We start from the raw sequence: 21,216 nt of genomic DNA, 5'->3' as shown, positions 1-21,216 counted from the left end.
CTGTTTGGTACAGTAGTCCTGCTAATGAGGTATGAGCTAATGAATGTACCTGGTACAGCAGTCCTGCTAATGAGGTATGAGCTAATCAATGTACCTGGTGCAGTAGTCCTAATGATGAGGTACAACCTAATGAATGTACCTGGTACAGTAGACCTGCCAATGAGGTATGAGCTAATGAATGTACCTGGTACAGTAGTCCTGCTAATGAGGTATGAGCTAATGAATGTACCTGGTACAGTAGTCCTGCTAATGAGGTATGAGCTAATGAATGTACCTAGTACACTAGTCCTGCTAATGAGGTATGAGCTAATGAATATACCTTGTGCAGTAGTCCTGTTGATGAGGTATGAGCTAATGAATGTACCTGGTACAGTAGTCCTGCTGATAAGGTAAGAGCTAATGAATGTACCTGGTACAGTAGTCCTACCAATGAGGTATGAGCTAATGAATGTACCTGGTACAGTAGTCCTGCTAATAAGGTATGAGCTAATGAATGTACCTGGTACAGCAGTCCTGCTAATGAGGTATAAGCTAATGAATGTACCTGGTACAGTAGTCCTGCTGATAAGGTAAGAGCTAATGAATGTACCTGGTACAGTAGTCCTGCCAATTAGGTATGAGCTAATGAATGTACCTGGTACAGTAGTCCTGCTAATGAGGTAAGAGCTAATGAATGTACTTGGTCCACTAGTCCTACTGATGAGGTATGAGCTAATGAATGTACCTGGTACAGCAGTCCTACTGATGAGGTATGAGCTAATGAATGTACCTGGTACAGTAGTCCTGCTAATGAGGTATGAGCTAATGAATATACCTGGTGCAGTAGTCCTGCTAATGAGGTATGAGCTAACAAATGTACCTGGTACACTAGTCCTGCTAATGAGGTATGAGCTAATGAATGTACCTGGTACAGTGGTCCTGCTAATGAGGTATGATCTAATGAATATACCTGGTACAGTAGTCCTGCTAGTGAGGTATGAGCTAATGAATGTACCTGGTACAGTATTTCTGATAATGAATGTACCTGGTACAGTAGTTGTGTTAATAAGGTATGAGCTCACGAATGTACTTGGTACAGTAGTCCTACTGATGAGGTATGAGGTAATGAATGTACCTGGTGCACTAGTCCTACTGATGAGGTATGAGCTAATGAATGTACCAGGTACAGTAGTCTTGCTAATGAGGTATGAGCTAATGAATGTACCTGGTACAGTAGTGCTGCTAATGAGGTATGAGCTAATGAATGTACCTGGTACAGTAGTCCTACTGATGAGGTATGAGCTAATGAATATACCTGGCACAGTCGTCCTGCTAATGAGGTAGGAGCTAAGAAATGTACCTGGTACAGCAGTCCTGCTAATGAGGTATGAGCTAAGAAATGTACCTGGTACAGCAGTCCTGCTAATGAGGTATAAGCTGACGAATGTACCTGGTACAGTAGTCCTGCTAATGAAGTATAGGCTGATGAATGTACCTGGTACAGTAGTCCTGCTGATGAGGTATGAGCTAATGAATGTACCTGGCACAGTCATCCTGCTAATGAGGTAGGAGCCAATGAATGTACCTGGTGCAGTAGTCCTACTGATGAGGTATGAGCTAATGAACGTACCTGGTGCAATAGTCCTGCTAATGTGATATGAGCTAATGAATGTACTTGGTACAGTAGTCTTGCTAATGTGGTATGAGCTAATGTATGTACCTGGTACAGCAGTCCTGCTAATGAGGTATGAGCTAATGAATGTACCTGGTACAGTAGTCCTGCTAATGAGGTATGAGCTAATGAATGTACCTAGTACACTAGTCCTGCTAATGAGGTATGAGCTAATGAATGTACCTGGTACAGTAGTCCTGCTGATAAGGTAAGAGCTAATGAATGTACCTGGTACAGTAGTCCTGCCAATGAGGTATGAGCTAATGAATGTACCTGGTACAGTAGTCCTGCTAATGAGGTATGAGCTAATGAATGTACCTGGTACAGCAGTCCTGCTAATGAGGTATAAGCTAATGAATGTACCTGGTACAGTAGTCATGCTGATAAGGTAAGAGCTAATGAATGTACCTGGTACAGTAGACCTGCCAATGAGGTATGAGCTAATGAATGTACCTGGTACAGTAGTCCTGCTAATGAGGTATGAGCTAATGAATGTACCTGGTACAGTAGTCCTGCTAATGAGGTATGAGCTAATGAATGTACCTAGTACAGTAGTCCTGCTAATGAGGTATGAGCTAATGAATGTACCTTGTGCAGTAGTCGTATTGATGAGGTATGAGCTAATAAATGTACCTGGTACAGTAGTCCTGCTGATAAGGTAAGAGCTAATGAATGTACCTGGTACAGTAGTCCTGTCAGTGAGCTATGAGCTATTGAATGTACCTGGTACAGTAGTCCTGCTAATGAGGTATGAGCTAATGAATGTACCTGGTCCACTAGTCCTACTGATGAGGTATGAGCTAATGAATGTACCTGGTACAGCAGTCCTACTGATGAGGTATGAGCTAATGAATGTACCTGGTACAGTAGTCCTGCTAATGAGGTATGAGCTAATGAATATACCTGGTACAGTAGTCCTGTTTAATTACGAGGTAATGAATGTACCTGGTACAGCAGTCCTGCTGATGAGGTACAACCTAATGAATGTACCTGGTACTGCAGTCCTGCTAATGAGGTATGAGCTAATCAATGTACCTGGTACAGTAGTCCTGTGAATGAGGTATGAGCTAATGAATATACCTGGTTCAGTAGTCCTGCTGATGAGGTATGAGCTGATGAATGGACCTGGTACAGTAGTCCTGTGAATGAGGTATGAGCTAATGAATATACCTGGTACAGTAGTCCTGCTGATGAGGTATGAGCTAATGAATATATCTGGTACAGTAGTCCTGTGAATGAGGTATGAGCTAATGAATATACCTGGTTCAGTAGTTCTGCTGATGAGGTATGAGCTAATGAATGTACCTGGTACAGTAGTCCTGCTAATGAGGTATGAGCTAATGAATATACCTGGTACAGTAGTCCTTCTAATGAGGTATAAGCTAATAAATATACCTGGTACAGTAGTCCTGCTGATGAGGTATGAGCTAATGAATGTACCTGGTACAGTAGCAGGTTGGAAGAAGAGCACAGAGTAAAGGCTCCTGAGATGTACTGAAAGTGCTACTAATAGTTTGCTCACCTTTAATTTAACATGTAATTTACATTGACTTGCACTGGACTTTTAATTTAGGAATTCTTTATTTTTTGTCATTGGTTTGCAGCTCAGGAGGAAATCTTGGTGAACACCATCCTTTTGTAAAGGGGCTATCCAGATGGAGGAATGTATAGAATTTTGTGGCATATGTGTGAACACTGCCAGAGCACATGCCTGTGTAAATGGTATTATGTAGTTATACTGTATCATCTGCATTATCAGTGTTAAAAAGTGTACCTATCATTTCGACCTATGCACTGTTTGTAAAGGGTCTGTATTAGTTAGATCATCGAACTTTCAAAAGTTCGACTGTCATATGGTCGACACCATATGATTGAACTTTTGAAAGTTTGAGCATCTAATAAAAGAAATAAACTACACAAATAGCCTACATGAACATTTTAAGAAGGGGGCAAGCCCCCCATGCACCCCCTGCTCTGTAAATATACCTACTGCAAGATCGCACTACTGTGCAGAAAAGTGAAATCTTCCCATTCTGCACTGTACGGAGATCTCCATTAAAACGTTCAAAGTTTCAAAAGTTCGATCATATGGTGTCGACCGTATGACAGCTGAACTTTTGAAAGTTCAATCATCTAATATAGACCTATTTGTAAATATCATTTAAGGAGTAGATGCAATGAAATTAGAAATAGTTGTTAATTTTCACAGTACCACCATTTTACAAAATTCATAGGACTTGTAAATAGCCAGTTCATTAATCATAGGATGATAGGAAGTTACTAGGTTATTGGCCCTGTGGCCCTTATAAGCCGAGCCAAGAGTTTAGCCCATGTGTAGACAAATCAGCACCTGATGCCCCTCTCTAGCAGGGACATGGGTGGAATCCCAGGTATGTTTTTACTATTTCCCATCCAGTTATCCAAGTTGTGCTTAAAAAGGGGTAAAGAGGTACTCTGCTTGACGTGGAGAGGGAGTATATTCCACAGATGGGGAGTCTCTGGGACACAAATCTGCCCCGTCAACAAGTCCTATTGCTGTCACAGACCAGGTTGAGGCCATGCGTGTGGGTTAGTCGAGTGGAGCTTGACTTGTGGATATGCAGCAGTCCCATTAAGGTGGGGTCCGAGATCGCCTTGTTTGATAGACAAAGGTCATCTCTGAGGAGTCTGTTTGAAAATGAGTAGAGGGATAGGGCTTTAGCCTAGCTGTGTATGGTACATTTTTGAGGTCCTGGATTCTCCTAGTGAGGAACCTCTGTGGTTTCTCCAGCTGCTGCATGTGCTTTGCGAGGTACATGCCGAATGGGGCATTGTACTCAATAATGGGCCTTATAAGGGAAGAATACAGGGATATTATGCCCTCCTTATCCCTGGATAAGATACCCTAACTTATGAGGTGGGCAATGTAGAAAGCTTTCTGTACAATGGTAGCAACATGGTGGTCAAAAGACAGGTTGCTATCAGTCTGGGTGTCCAAATCCCTCACGACTGGTTGCATACTTAGGATGCTGTTAATAATGTGATAATTTGCAGGGATGTCACCCTCCCCATGTTTCTGGCACCAGTCATTTGTTTGGATGAGACCCTCTTGGAGGATGTCCATGCCACTGGGGAAATTGATGACAGTGCCCAGCTTGCAGTCATCTGCAGACTTGGTCAGCCATAGTCAACTGGATTTGGAGTGCACCTCTGAAAAGTATATCCCAAATAACAGAGGCCCCAAGACCGAACCCTGGGGTACGCCACTTGATATGGGTCTACTGCTTGAGGTGGCTTTCCCTATTTTAATTAGGTGATTTCTATCAGTGAGCCAGTTAGCTACCCATCTGGTAACATACAGATTGATGCCTAGTTGAGAGAGTTTATTGTATTATGCTCGAGTGGGGAGTAGTGTTGAAGGCTTTGGTGAGGTCAAGGTAGGCGATGTGCCCATATTTCCCTCGTCCATGGCTTTGGTGACTGTCTCAAAAAAGTCAACCAAATTTAACAGACATGACCTCCTCTTGATGAAGCCAAACTGTGTGGGATCAAGTGTTTGGAGGTTGCCAATGTCCTTGTTAATGAGGTACATGATAATCCGTTCCATAGCCTTGCAGATCAGGCTAGTTAGACTGATGGGTCTATAATTTCCTGGATTGGTAGACACACTACCTTTGTGTAAAGGGATGACAGTGGCTGTCCTCCACTCAGATGGGACAAAGCTGGTACTTAGGCTTTGGTTGAATAGGGTGCCTAATGCTGCAAGTTCCTGCCTGAGTTCATGTAGGATGTAGCCTGGGATGTTATCAGGTCCCACTGAGGCTGTATTTTTTGCCTTTGAGAGAGCAGTGATGACCTGATCCCCTAGATATAAGGGGGAAGGGGGCAGGTACTGGGAATGTCCTGATTTACTGATGGGGGGACAGAGGGGTGAAATTTTCACTGAATCTGTCAGCCAGCAAGTTCACTATACAGCATTTGTATATGTGGTGTCCGGAACAGTAGATGTGGTCAATTTGGACTCAAAATTTGCTTTGGAGGATTTCACTAGTGCTCTTATTTGCTTTTTCAGACTAAGGAAAGATTGCTTCCAATTGGGCATGTGCTCCTTCTTGGTCCTGGACAGCAAGTTTTTTCCTTTGTTATAGAGGTTATTTATTGCAGATGCCCACCAGACAGGTTTACTCTTCCCTGTAAAGGATGATTTAGTCCTGCCAGGTATTTCTGATTCCACGTTTCTATATAAATGTTCGTACAGTAATTTGGTATAGTTTTGAATACTGGCGCCAGTTGCTAGAGATGGGGAAGGGGGCTGAGAAGCTGTTTATACCATCCCTCAGGAGGCTGTAATCAGCGTTGGAGAAGTTTTTTTGTTTGACCCTTGCTAGAGGGGGGTAAGTGGAGATGGTGACTTTGAACGTGACTACTTTATGGTCAGATCTTATAAGGGAGGATGATATTGCAGGAATTCAGCAATGGTTACTCATGTTGGTTAATACAAACTCCAAGATATTTTCACCTTTTGTGAGGGTATTGACTAGCTGTTCCAATGTACTTGCATTGACAAAATGGAGGAATTTCTGGACATTTGTGTTCTGGCATGAGTAGTTCTTCCAGTCTATGTTTAGGTAGTTAAAGTCACCCAGGATCAGGATAAAGGGTTGAATCTTGATAGATTTGAAGAGGCCCAGATAGGGAGATTGGGCATCTTGAGTCGGATTTGGGGACCAGTAGTTAGCTATAATATGTATAGCGGTCTTGTCAATGGTTAACTGCACCTGGAGTGTCTCCTGTGCATCATACTGTTTGACCAGCCTGGAGGTGTGTATGTCTTTAATATATATTGAAACTCCACCTCCTTTGGCTTTACTACCCACAGTTTGGGGTTTGAATCTATGATAGGATGAGAAACCAGGTATGGCTGGGGTGCTGTCCACAGCTTTGAACCAGGTTTCTGTGATTGCATAGATGTCAGCATTTTTCAGGATTAAGAATGCTTCCAATGAGTGCAGTTTCATGTTTAGACTCCTGTCGTTTAGCAGCATGACCTCTAATTTGTGTTTTGTTGAAATTTTTATGTTGGTAGCTTTAACCTCATCACTTTTTCTAAAAAAGAAGTATGAGGGAGGCAAGTGCTTTTGCCAGAAGCTTGAAGCCCACGTGAGACAGATGCAGGCCATCTCTGGCAAAGCTTCGTGGTCTGTCGATCGTATCTTCCCAGGGTGTCAGGTACTGGACCCCCCTGGAATGACACCAGAAATTAAGCCATTTGTTAAAGTCAATCATTTTCTGTTTGTATTGAGGCATCATTCTGGGTGACGGTAGAATGCTGCTTAAGGCTAGGGACATACCCACCTGGGACACACATTCAGCGAGTTGAATCATGTATCTCTTCATATAGTGCAGGGAATTATGTCTCAAGATATTCACACCGACATGTACTATGACAGAGTCATAACAGTACCTGTTGTTGAGAGACTTGAGTGCGTGTGTGGTATGGTGGGTTCTGGCCCCTGACAGACAACTAACCATGACTTTCTCCTTATCCAGCCTGGTGAGAGAAACATTTGTGTGTCTCACAATGGAGTCTCCTATGACTTATGTGTTGGGTTTATAGTGGTTGTGAGACATAGGTGTGTGAACTATGCATGGTATGTGGTGTGGAGGGCTGTGGAGATCGTGTGTGTTTTTGCCTCGGAGGTCTCCTTTGTTTGGGTATGTTTTTGTTAAGGACCTCTACATATGTGGGTGTGTGTTGTATGGGTGGTGTTTGAGGTGTAGTGATTGTGTTGACAACCTTCTCAGTGTCAGATATACTGGCTTGTGAGGGAGAGAGCATAGACACTAGGTTCCTAATCTAATTGCATCTCTTGCAAATTGTTTTCCTAGGTGGTAGTAGTAGGTGATTGTCTGTGTACATAAGACAGTTGCTACACTGTCCCATATCAACCTGCCTGGCAGGAGAAACTGTAGGAAACTGTCCATCCATATGTCAGAATCTAAGAGAAAGGCCAGGGAGAGCTAAGGGGTACGCCTAAAGGCCAAGTTATTAAACCAAAACTAAGAGGCTTAGAATAACACTTACAATTTAAACAGGCTATAAACAGGCTATAAACAAGAGTAACAAATGCAACAGAAAAGATGTAATTGAACAGTTTAGAGAACAAGCCACAGCAAGTAGCAGAAAAAGCAAGGAACTAAGGGGTCTGACCTTCCCAAATGATCTCTGTATTAGGTAGAATGAGCTAATGAGATGGGACTGGGAGGAGTGTCCCTTATCAAATTTACAGTAGAGGTGGGCAACAGCAAAAGCCACAAACTATAAGAACACAACAGCAGTTGGGTAGGGGGAAACCAAAAATTCAACCAGAAGTCAGTAAATATATAAATGGAGACAGAGAAAAGTAAATAATTCAGTCAAACAATTAAATAAAAACAGTGCAGTAAACTAGTGCAGTAGTGTTACACAAATAAATAAAAAAAGTGCAGTACTGATAAGCAAATAAATAAAACCAGTGCAGTACTAATAAGAAACACTGAACAGTAACGTGCAAAAAATATACTTATGTAGCTCTGTAATTCAGATGGTTTAAGAACAGTCTCCATCAAGCACTTGAAAACCTATCTTTATGGTTTATGTTAAAAATCATAGAAGATGCGGATGTCCACATTTACTTAATGTACTGTTTATCCAAGGTCATGGTGCTTTACTTTTGAGATTGAGGCCTTTGCAATTACATTAAGGCATAGTGAGTAAACCATACAATGCCTACTGACGGGGATGGCCAGCTGCAAGCATACTAAGGAATTGTTTAAACAAAAAATCTCTACGTTTCAAAGTGGCTCTGATGTATAACCTGACATGTTTATGGATATCAGTGTCACTGTTCTATTTCTGAGGTGTGGTGAATCTGTCATGACTTTTTCGGGTGCTGTGTATTTATGCGTTTCTTATGTAGTAGTGCAAATGCACACGCAGTATAAGGCTAGTGTGGTTTTATGTCACTTGTAGTATCTTCAAGGAAACTTTGGCACTGTTTTCTTAAAGGGACAATCCCATAGTCTAAAACGCTGACCTAAAGAAGCTTGTCATGCTACCTTATAGTTGTTAACACCCACTTACCACATCTTCATCAACCCTACTCCTGGTTTCAAGTTACATTGTGCACCCTGTTTCATTGCCTCTGATAAACAGCATTATCAATATCAGTTCCTTTCAAAGCTTTGAGTCCCCAGTCATTGGGAAGCAGTAAGGTTATTACAATTTTGTATGTGTTTGGGGGGGGTGGGTTAGACAAGACAGATAGCTTATCTTAATTGTGTTGTTCTTTATTTCCTTTATTTATTCTGCTTAGCATGCCTGCAGGCAGTCTAGTTAGGAGAGTACGTTTTAGTGAATTCATACTAAATCTTAGCAGTCTGTTGACGTATTTCCCTTACTCTGTAGAAAACCAGTCTGAGAATTAGTATGTAAAACTGTTACAGGTTGCTGTACTGTACAGCCCCTGTTGTGACCATAAGTTTTGGAGTTCATTGTTTAAAATGAAACTATTACTAATGTCACATGTTTTTTTTACAACAGGTGAGAAAACCATTACACCTGGCTAGTATACAGAGAAAAAAATGAAACATGAAAAAAAAAAGAAGACTGCTTCTACTACTGTTTGAAACTCCCACTTTCTGATGTGTCCTACAGAGCAAGTAGCAATCATGCATAACATCTCAGCAGTTAGCTAGTATTCAGAAATCTGCACAAAGTAAAATATGAAATGAACAGAAAACTCTGTTAACTAACATTTTAGCTTTGCATTGTTCATATGCTTTCCTGCAAGGTAGCAGCAAGTGAGGTCATAAAATTCCTGAAAGGCTACTTTTCTCTGAGGATTAAGAGCACAGGTGAAACTAATGAATTAATCAGTGAGAGTTGTTGTGAGTACAACTGCAAGTTAAGATGGAATTTGACTAAGATCATTTAAACGTTTCGTAAGCACCCGTCTCCCAACCCATGCAGCCAAAGATGGGACATGCTGAGAAAGCCAGACTGAAATTGTAAACAAAGACCAGAATCAAAGCAAAAAAAAAAAATTTCTGGAACTGTCCCTTTAAGATGCATTTTCAAACTTTGAAGTACATTTTTTAAAAGTTTTTAAATATGTTTTACATCTTTATTGTTCTCTTGTAATGGTAGCTAACAAAGTATTTTAAATGTGCTGGTGATTGCTGTTTTTTCTGTAGGGTAACTATTGATTATTCAAAAAAAAATCCAAAACCTTTTCTTCCTTATGTTTTGTTTGTTATGTGTTCCAAAATATGGTATATTTAATGCTATTAAATAAAAAAGGGAACTATTTATCTTAAGTGTTGCAAAAGATGCAATGACTGAGTCAAATAAATCATGTTTCATTAACCACCAAATTGTGCTGCAGAGTTTTGAGCCAAGAACTGAACTGAGTGAACTTGTCAGACACTCTCAGTTACCCTTTGAACTATTTCTGCCCATACTTCCTCATGTTTGTGTACTTTTCATCTGTGTATTACTGTATTTTTCCATGCAGATTTTTTATATAGACCCTACTGCTAATAGATTTATATGTTCCAAGTAAAAGCTTCTGAATAAGTACTTAGTGCATTCAACATATAATATGAGATGCCAAATGTACTGCATTTATGATAGATGTAAATATTTTATTTATAGTTACCAGCATCAGTAAAATAGCATAATTTTAACATGAGTGCCTTCTTTTTATTTCTCTAGGCAGATGTTCTTGTTGTGCATGTTAGTTATGATGGGGACGTACCTGCAGTTCTGACCTTACTTGGACATGAAGGGAGTAGAGACCTGAACATTATGTTGAAAGCTGTCTCTGAAGTCATTACATTTCCTAACCGTGAGGTCGTTACAATTCCAGTTTCAAATGAATTATGCGCCAACTTTCACTGTCACTGTATTATTCTTGTGTCACTTGACGAATATGACGACACTGAAGAGAAACCTGACATGGTGAGAACATCATAACTAAAATAAGATGCAGGATAAGTCATGCCCATTTCTGTGGTCTATAAAAGAGAAATACATGCCTACAAATTACTTTTAGTTGTTTCAGCTTCATAATTTTTTGTTGTAGTTTTTTTGTGAAAAGCTATAGCTTGTGATTCTACAGGGGAATAAAGGATATATACTGCTGAGCAAGCACAAACAGCTCCCAATTTGTTTTCCGTTTTCAATGTATATAAATGACATTAACCTGTAAGATTCTTATTCTCACATCCACTGCTTCAGCCTTTAACTGGTATCAGTTTCCTCCATTTTTGCTCTGTCCTGCGCCCATATTAAATAGTGTCCAGACACTATGACTTTTTTCTGTCTCTGAAATTCTCAGATTTGCACCTTCCCACACCGCTCATCCTGGAGTTATTTATTACTTTTGGTTATATTGCTGTCACTCACTGTCCTCTCACAAAACCAGCATACTGTACGTCAGAGCTTTAACTTATTAGAAAATATCTGTTATCCAAACTTGACTATATGTTTGTTCCATCCTTCCATCTCATAACATCTGCTCCAATGGAATTCTTCAACTTTTCTGATCAACAATTATATATCTTTCTTTTCTACACACATTTTGCATGATCACTGACTTCTTACACAATGTTGTTCTGCTGTTTGTGTTTTAGTCATGTTTGCTTTCCAATTTATCTATGACACACATGCCTTTTTTGTCAGGGTGCAGTGTTGCTGCTAATCTACTAGCCTGTCTTTGTGCATGGCACAAGTGTTGCTATTCAGTGTTGGATGCTGAAATAGGCTGATTGTCATAGGCTTCAGCATGGTAACCACTGAATATGAAATGGCAATTCTACCATAAAAAAGGCATACTACTGAAAAAATGAAATTCATTTCATTATTTTTCTCCACAAATCTACTTCTGCAGGTCTGGTGTTGAAACTGTTACACTTAATGTTCTTGCTGCCACCAGTTCCTTTAGTATTTACAATACATCTTGACATGCATTAGAAAATGTATTAGCATGTTTTTCTTTCTCACCAAACATACATGCAAAGCCTAACTGCTAATATGTACTAGTTATTTCCTTGTAAACACACTATATCTTAACATTTGTGCATGAGCTTTCCTGTGCTTCCCCACAACTCTACTTAAAATGGACTGTACTTCCCAAGAGCAAATGGCCACTGTCTGAACAGAGATGGCCAAGAGAACATAGATTATGTAACAAATGCTTACCTGCTTAGGTATTCTAGTAGCCACAACCCTACCCACTGTAGTAGGTGATGGGGAAATCTAGGCATGTGTAAAGATGCCCCATGTTGTGCAGGGCTGTTGCAAACACAGTCATAAATAATCAATTGCAGACTGAGAGAATCAAACCCATCTAGAATACAGGAAGTCGTCCATTCACAATTCCTAGTCTTAATCCTGTGCTCCAACTGCTGGAATAACTAGTTTCCAAGTTCAAGATTCTAGGACTTCTATAGATGTCATGCACAAGTGAATGAAGGCTTTAATCAATAAGAGACAGCAGGTGGCACAACTTCATTTGAGGCTACCTGAGCAGAGCTGCAGCAGGGTCATTTGGCAAGCCTGACTGACAAACCAGTAATGAACTAAAGTTACATCATAGCTCAATGCTTTATTCTGTTTACCAAAGGAAGATCATTAAAGCTGTGGTAGGACACTGCTTGGCATCTGGCATGAGTAATATGTCTACATGCCTGCAGGCCTTGACTTTGCCATATACCTTTGTCTGCATCTCATTTGATGCGATAATAAGCAAAGCTAAAAAAAATGCTGCAAACGGCATTCCATTTCTGTATTGTCATAGTCATGTATTTGTTTACAGCAGTTAGCCCTTCTTAAAAGCCTTTCAGCTTTTCCCGGTTAGGGGTCGCCACAGTGGAACTCCAGTCCGCTAAATGATTGGCAGTTGATTTTTATGGTGCAGAGTAGCCAGCCCAACGACCAACCTTCAAAGAAGGCACACCCATTCATGCACGCGCCTACCTGCATGTCTTTAATGTCACTTGACCGTGGGGAGGACATGCAGACTCCACACAGAAGGTGCTTAACTAGGGATATTCAGTTTTTGATACAAAGTTACATTCATGTGATGTGTTCCATTTTGCAACAATTCTGCTCCTAACAAAGACAACATTGTAGTAGTTACATTATGTCTTTGATTGGGGTTCAGGCTATATCATGATAATACCAGGGATACTATCCCAGAAAATAAAGCATGCATACCTAAATACATTGTGGGTATACTCCAGCACACTGGGTTATATAAATACTGCTGTGGCCTGGAAGCAGCCTGTCTTACGTACTGTCAGAGTCATCCCCTAAGTGTATGATTGTCCTCTCCCTGCATCCTGGCATTTTTTTCAGCTTTCCCAAGCTGGTCATCCCTACCATCACCTCCTTTCTGCTTTTCTGAGCTGTATGAAACTAACTGAGACTTGGTGCATTTCATTGCTCAAGCAGTTTTACTTGCTGACATGTAACAAAGTCCATCTGATACTCAGGAAGCTGTAAATTAACCATCTGCATGAGGTATTGCTTCTGATGTTGTTTCAACCAGGGTGTTAGTAAATATAGTCATAAATAAAGTAAGTAAACATCTTATTCCTGTGTGATTTCTCCATTTTCCAATCTGCATACATTTATGTCTCCACTTTTTTAGTATTTTACTGAATCTGCATTCCCATCCAAAACAAACTATTTTAACGGGAATAGCCTATTTTATGAACATTTGAAGGCATGTTGATTAAAACTGTTTCCCCTTCAAATGTCTAGGACATTTCCCATGATAACTATACCCCACCAAAGCCAAGGAAACCATTATCACATCCAAAACAGCTTATCCTCTACAGTTTTCTGTCACTTTCAGATAGATAGGTTAGGTCTATCTTGAATGTTTAGCATGATGAAATACGTATTAAGTAAGTTCAGGCTGACCTCACTGGCCACATTTCTTTATTTTATTCATTTGCTTACCAAGTAAACTCACAGGGCACAGGTGCCCCTTTTTCGATGGCTGCCCAAATACACTGTGTGATTAAGTCATTGGTATAGAGACTCAAGGTAAGACTTCATCTATACTTCGTCTTTTCACTAAAGAAGCTCTCTGGAGACTGTGTTTCCTTTCTCAGCTCTGAAAACAAGCAGCTTGTATACACTTCTGTCTTCTTAGCTGATTTTGTATTTGACTTTCTGCCTTCCCTTATCTCTATTTTCTTAAATTGCTTTTCTGGATGTTTTTTCCTTGTGGTTTCCTGCTCATTCCTATTTGTCACCATATTCAGTTTGTTTTCATAATGCTCTATTACATGCAGAAGTTTTGTGATTAGCATGACTTTGAAAAACAATTTGTTTTCCAAGTCATTATATGACAAAATGCAAGCACTGATTTACACAGTGCAAGGCAAACATTTCAAAATGGCCTGCCTTCAGAAGCTTTCCCTTTGAGATTGTAGTCCACTGTATTATTTCTCACATTGCTGGCCATTCGTCTGACTACCTCTGAACAGTTATTCACACACGGTGCTGATCTTAAAGCAGTGATACTGATGTCTGATTGCACAAAACGTAGTTCAGCACCAAAGATTAAGGCTATGTGCTAACAAAAAGCTTCATGCTATAGTCCAGAGTATGACTTCCTCGAGCCTACACTTGCCTACTGCATGATTCTGGTGGTGCTTCTGGGTCACCCTTGGAAAGAGGCTTGTGTCAAGTAAGTTTACCTGGTTAACAAATTAATTAAAAAAGAAAGCTGGTAACATCACAAGGATCATATACATGCCATAACTCTCCTTTTTTATAAGGTTAAACAAGTCTCTGAACGATTGCAACTTTGATATTCTGGTTTCTCCACATTAGTAGATTTCTGAGTAATGGCTGTAAAAAGACAGGAATAGAAAAACACTCAAAGAAGCAGAAGAAAGTGGTATGATTATAAGGCACGACACAGATGACCAATGAATGCATGAGAATCACAAATTCATCTTAAGATATTAAAAAAAGAAATTGATTTGACAGATGATAAGGTACTATTATAAAACAAACACTGAATTTGAGTATGGCAAAATTTATTATGTATAGAAAATTGGAAAATGGTTTAAACAAAGCATTTATTATAAAGGTAGGATGAAGACTTGCATACCATTGATAAGAAATATAAGATCCCATTGACCTCAGTTGGATGGAGATAATAACTAGTTCAAATTACTGAGCTAGCCAGAACCATCCACATTCCCTGTTTGGCACTGTCTGTATCAACACCTCTTTCACATGTCTGTCGGCCAAAGTTAAACCCAATTCAGTAAGTGACCAGTGCCGAATTTTCACCTTTGATTCATTCAGTATCATTAGAGCTATGCCTTTTGTCTTTGGGAGTAGATCAATAACAGCCCCACTGGAATCTGCTTTTAATTTAGAATTGAATGCCCTGGATTGGGATAATATAGACAGACCGAATTATTCTAACAATGATTTTAGACTAATCCTTAGTTAATTTACCCAAGTACAAGACAAAATATTTCTCTGGTGTCATAGAAGATTTAGGGTGTATTTGAACCCATGAAGCTTACCAGTTATAGGTTCATGGATGTGCACTAGGCCAACGGCCCTGGAGCCTTTACAAGCTTAGCCCATAGAAGTGCCCTGGAATCATGTTGCCATTAGTTCCTGGTGCCTCTATCAAGTAGAGCCGCTGGGTTGATCCCCGGGGTGAACTTTCTATTTCCCATCCACTCATCAAGATTTCTCTTGAAAAGGGCCAGCGAGGTGCTCTGCTTCACATGTATGGGAAGTCTAATCCAGAGCAAGGGCAGTCTCTGGGTTATAAACCTGTTGCTCCAGCATGTTCTGTTGATTGTGGTAATGAGGTTGAGGTCCCTGGAGCGTGTGGTGCAGAGGGATTGGGATTTCTTTAGGTGTAACATTGTTAACAGGGCTGGGTCAAACATGGCTTTGTAAGTCAAGCAGAGATCGCCTCTTAATAGACAATAGGAGACAGAGAAAAGCTGGAGTTTTTTGAGTCTGTCCATGTAGGGCATGTATTTAAGGCATAGGATCCTCTTCGTGAGGTACTTTTGTGGCCTTTCCAGCTGTTGCAGGTGTTTGGTGAGGTACATGCCAAATGGGGCATTATACTCGATGACTGGTCTAATGAGGGAAGAGTAGAGAGAGATGATGACCTCTTTCTTCCTGGATGCAAAATCCTTGGTAATGAGATGTGCCACATAGAAGGACTTTCTGACCACACTGGCATTGTGGTGGTCAAAGGAGATGTTGCTGTCAACCTGTGTCCTCAGATCCCTTATAATGCCTTCAGTGTTCAGTGGGCTACCATCAATGTGGTAATTAGTGGGAAATGAGTTTTTCCCAAAGGAAATGACGACGCATTTTTTGGCATTAAGCTTAAGGCCATGGTTTCAACACCAGTCGTTGGTCTCAGTGAGGCCTTTCTGTAGGATGTCTGCATCACTTGGGGAGTTAATAATGGCTACCAGCTTGCAATCATTGGTGAACTTGGTCAGCCAGAGTTTCTCCATGTTGGCCTGGACTTCTGAGAAGTAGATGGCAAATACGAGAGGACACAGGACTAATCCCTGTGGGACTCCACTCATGACTGGTCGGCAGTCGGACTTGGAGTCTGCTACTTTCACACTGTGGATTCTGTCTGTGAGCCAATTTGGAACCCACCTAGTGATATAGGAGTTGATGCCTAGTTTCGTGAGTCTATCAATAATTCCTGAGTGGGGAATGGTATCAAAGGCCTTGGCCAGATCAAGGTAAGCTGTATGAACTACCTTACCTTCATCCACACCTCTGGTGACTGACTCAAAGAAGTCAACCAGGTTGAGCAGGCATGATCTACCCTTCACAAAACCAAACTGCGTGGGATCTAGAGTTTGGAGATTACCTATATCCTTGTTAATTAGGTCCATGATGATGACCTCCATAGCCTTACATGTCAGACTCATCAGGCTAATGGGGCGATAATTCCCAGGGTCTGTAGTCGATCCCCTTTTATGGAGAGGGATGACTGTAGCAGTGCACCATTCTGTAGGGACAAAGCCTGAGGTGAGGCTGTGATTGAACAGGGCACACAGGTGTGGTGCCAGTTCACTTTGCAGTTCATGTAGAACACAGCCAGGGATATTGTCGGGTCCCATGGAAGCTGTATTCTTGGCCTTGGACAATGCAGCTTTAACCTGTGCTGCGGTAATGCTGGTGCCTGGCATTCTTCCAGTATTATTATTGGTCCTTTAGGGGTGTGAGAGGGGGAAAGTTGGCAATGAATCTGTTGGCCAGTATGTTGGCAATATCTGTTGGCTCAGTATAGGAGGTACCATTGTGCAATAACTCAGAGCAAATCTGGGTATTGCCATGGAGATTCTTGATATAACTGTAGAAGGCTTTGTGGTTGTTTTTAGTGTCTGCCGCAATTCTGCCTTCATAGCTAGCTTTAGAGGTTTTGATGAGGGATCACAACTTTTTGTTGAGGCTAATAAGGGAGTTTTTTCCAGTCTTGGGACTTCACCTTTTTCTGCAACAGTTTCTTACTTCTGTTGTAGAGTTTATTAATGGCAGGAGACCACCAGATTGGCTTCCTTTATTTGGAGGAGAGCATCTTGGTTCTGTTGGGTATGGCTAGTTCCCTGCATTTATGTATGTGTTCGTACATTGCATTGGTGTATGATTCAGTAGTCATGCACCTATTTTTAATTTGCATGGGTGCCATGAAGTTAGCCACCTCTGTTTGTAGGAGCCCAAAGTCAGCTTTGGAGAAGTTTTTCATGGTGGTTACATTTGCTGGTGGTGGGGGTAAGATGTGGATTTCCACGATAATTAGTTTGTGGTCGGATCTAACCAGGGAGGAATTGACTATTGGTGTTGAGCAATGGTTACCCATGTTAGTAATAAGTAGGTCAAGGATGTTGCTTTCTCTAGTGGGGGTAAGAATGAGCTGGTCCAGCGCATTGAAATTAATGATTTCCAGGAAGCGTTGGGCAAGTGTATTGGTGCATGAGGAGATTTTCCAGTTGATGGAGGGGTAGTTGAAGTCACCCAGTATTAGAGTGTTGGGTTGGACCCTAATAATTTCCAAGGTGCTTAGGAACATGGAATGAGAGTCTTGGGACATGTTTGGGGACCCTATAGCAGGCTATGACCTGAATCACCATCTTACCCACTGTTAGTTGTACCTGAAGTATCTCAGATACATTATGCTGGGCTAGTAGTCTGGAGGTGTGCATATCCCTTATGAATATGGGGACGCCAGCACCTTTGGAGCTTTGGTCTATTTTCTGGAGCCAAAAGGTGTGTAATGAGTTATATCTGGTAGTGCAGGGATGCTTTCTGCTTCTTTAAACCAGGTCTCCGTTACAGCACAAATGTTGATGTTCTCCATTTTGAGGAGTGCTTTGAGTGAGTGCATCTTGAGATTTGGACTTCTAGCATTGAGCAGCATAACCCTCAGATTGCATTTATTTATAGCTGTTACAGTGGTAATTTGGTCTTTGGAACACCGCCTAAAAAAGGCAATGTAGGGGTGGCAAGAGCCTTAGCTAGTGTATGGAAACCTAGGGACAATAGATGCAGGCCATCCCTGGCAAAGCATCTAGGTCTGTCAATCATGCCATCCCAAGCAGATACTGGACCCCCTTAGAATGATACCAGAAACTTAGCCAATTGTTGAAGTCAATCATTTTTGGCTTGTACTGCGGTATAATTCTGGGTGACAGTAGGATGCTGCTCAGGGCTAGGGTCATACCTGCCTGGGCCACATAATCCAAGAGCTCCTCCATGTCTCTTTTCATGTAGTCCAAGGAGGTATGTCTCAGGTCATTCACACCCACATGCACAATGCCAGAGTCATACTTGTACTTGTTATGGAGTGACCTGAGTGAGTGTGTTATGTGTCAGATCCTGGCACATGACAGACAGCTGACTGTTACCTTCTCCTTATTCAACCTAGTGAGTGGGACATCAGTGTGCCTCACTATCGAGTCACCTATGATTAGTGTATTAGGCAAGCTGTTTTGTCTTAGGGGCTTAGGTTGAGGGGCACAATGTGTAGGTGAGATATGTGTCTTGGGATTTCTGCTGTGTTGTGGTGGTCGAGCGCATTTCTGATTTGGAGTTCTCTGCTGTTTGGGTAGATTTCTATTGAGAGCCTCCACGAAGGTGGGTGTGTGGTTTGTGTTTTTATGTGAGAGCTGTGATGGTGGGTGTTCTGGAGGGCTATGTGTTCCATGTGGTGTGGTGCAGGTGTTGACCTTCTCCTCTTGACCAGCTATTCCAGTCTTGGCTGGAGAGTGCATGTCTTCCAGTTTGGATATATAAGTGCATCTCTCAGAAGTCTGTGCGTTGGGGGGTAAGAGGAGAGGGCTGTCTGTGTACATGAGGCAGTTGCTACACTGCCTCAGAATGCCCAAGTTCACCAGGTTAATAGGAGAAAGCACAGGGAACTGACCTTTAGACATGCCAGGAGGGATGGCCATTACTAATAAGTACTGGAGCTGTTTCCCTATAGGACATTTAGTGCTGTTAGCACTTACGTGTGCTACAATAATTGCTAGAATAAACCAGATGAAGTGCTAGGCAAATAAGCTAGTTAAATGCAAGAGAGAAGAGAACTAGCAAGATCTAAGGGAAAAATTGAAGAGCAGACTTTCTGGCACTGGTAATAGTTTACTCTAGCTTAGTGGAGCTGCATGGCACGCAAACCCATGCAAACATGGGCTTTTAAAGCAGAACGTTGAAAGAAAGTTATCAAGGCCAAACTGAACAATGATGGAAAAATTCGGTTGAAATGGAAATATACACAAGACTTTATGTTTTACATCACTTTCCTTGTCCTATATAGGGAACACATGATTACCAAAAGGCTGCTAAGGCAAATTATGTTAGGAACAAATAAACTGTAATAATAATAATGTGGCACCTTAAAGTTTGCTGGGAAGCTATATAGGAAGTCACCAGTGATTCCAAATCTGGTCAAATATCATGCGTCAAAGGCTTGCTGCTAATAACTTTATTAACTACTTTATTGGTGTAGACCATTTTAATTCTTCCCTCCCATAATCTAGTATATTCCCCCAAAATGATCTACCAGTTAATCCTCTACCCTTTATCTTATACACTTATGACCAAAAGAGATGCTTAAGGTACCAGAAGAGCTTTATTCAGGGGCAAATCAAGACACACCCTCTTCTACTCCACTTTTTGAGAATGGTAACCCGAGTCATAGTCTGACCACTATATTGTGTGTATTTAATCTATCACTAACTATGAATATAGTACCTGCACACATTATGTATGCCTTCATTAACCTATTCCCTAAGGTGATCTATCCTGAAGCCCACCCCCCAAGCCTACAGGCCCATTACCAAGCCAAGCACCATCCCAGAAATGATTGAGAAAGTAATTTTTGGTCATGTACTTGAGTATATTACTAAATAATTCATCCATTCACTAAGACATTAAACCAAGGCCCCATCTACCACAGTTGGTGATAGCTCAGGTGGATGGAAAAGATCACATGACACTTATCAAAAAGAGCAAGGACTTTTAATTTACATACACTTAGTTTCCCTTAATTGTATTATGTATATACATTATTTACATTTCAAACATATCTACATTTTTATATAGTCTACATTTTACATTTCCATGTTTTCTACCAATTCAAACCCGCCTTCAAACATTTGAAAAAATTGTCAACATTTTGTCTGTTAAAAACGTACCTACTATTTCCCCAACCTTTTGCCATAGCCAAAACTTTATTATTTTCAACACATCAGCAATTGCTTATTCTTTATGAAACAACACTTCTCTAAACTTCATTCCATATTTTCTGTATTACCAAAAACATTCATTTAGCTATTACTTTCATTATTATTCCCATAATATCCACAGAAAATCATATTCATGTTATTTTTCCACCTTCTTTTGATTTATTAAACATTTCTTTATATACAATTTCCCACACTAGTTTAACTGTACACATTAAAAACATGTTCTGCTGTTTCAGTCTCTTTAAAAAATATAAATAATCATTATTCATAGTCTTTAGACCATTTTTCCCTTTTCTGATGACCTAGTAGTAGTCATCCTCCATAAAAATCTGACAAACTTCAACATCTTTAAATCTTAGCTTCCTTTTTCTAATAGCTTTTATAACATAATTTCTGATGACTCCCACAGATTTGCAATATAAAATTTAGCTACACTTATATTATGTCATTTTTACTCTAATACTCTAATTCTTTAATATTTATTTTCCATTAAAAAAAATCTTATTTTTGGTGCTCCTTCCACTCCCCAAGTTTAGTAGTGTTTCCTCTTATTCTTTTCCATTTCCACAAAAATGTTATATTTTACTTCTAATATTTTTAAGATATTTTTTTATTAATTTGACATATTTACAATAAATATACAGGAAGAAATTCAACTTCACACATAGTTATACAATGTTAGGAATACATTGAATTGTCAAGGTAATCTTATACAATTAACATATTTTGAATCTTGGTATTTCAATAGCAACATTTCAAGGATATCC

General features: G+C 40.4%; 1 protein-coding gene across 2 annotated transcripts in view; it reads left to right on the top strand.

Moving 5' to 3' along the window:
• Window positions 1–21,216, top strand: part of LOC122791057 (trichohyalin-like) — a 410,728-nt gene that overhangs the window by 201,636 nt on the left and 187,876 nt on the right. For both annotated transcript variants that reach the window (XM_044058832.1, XM_044058831.1), the window contains one exon: window positions 10,386–10,631. In XM_044058832.1, the coding sequence (XP_043914767.1) occupies window positions 10,386–10,631 (246 nt within the window). The remainder of the gene's footprint in view (window positions 1–10,385; window positions 10,632–21,216) is intronic.

This window comes from Protopterus annectens, chromosome 16.part0 (assembly GCF_019279795.1).
Source record: "Protopterus annectens isolate FY-2018-M chromosome 16.part0, PAN1.0, whole genome shotgun sequence".
Classification (NCBI taxonomy): Eukaryota; Metazoa; Chordata; order Ceratodontiformes; family Protopteridae; genus Protopterus; species Protopterus annectens.
The sequence above is the reverse complement of the archived record's forward strand: the minus strand, read 5'-3'. Positions and strand labels throughout refer to the sequence as shown.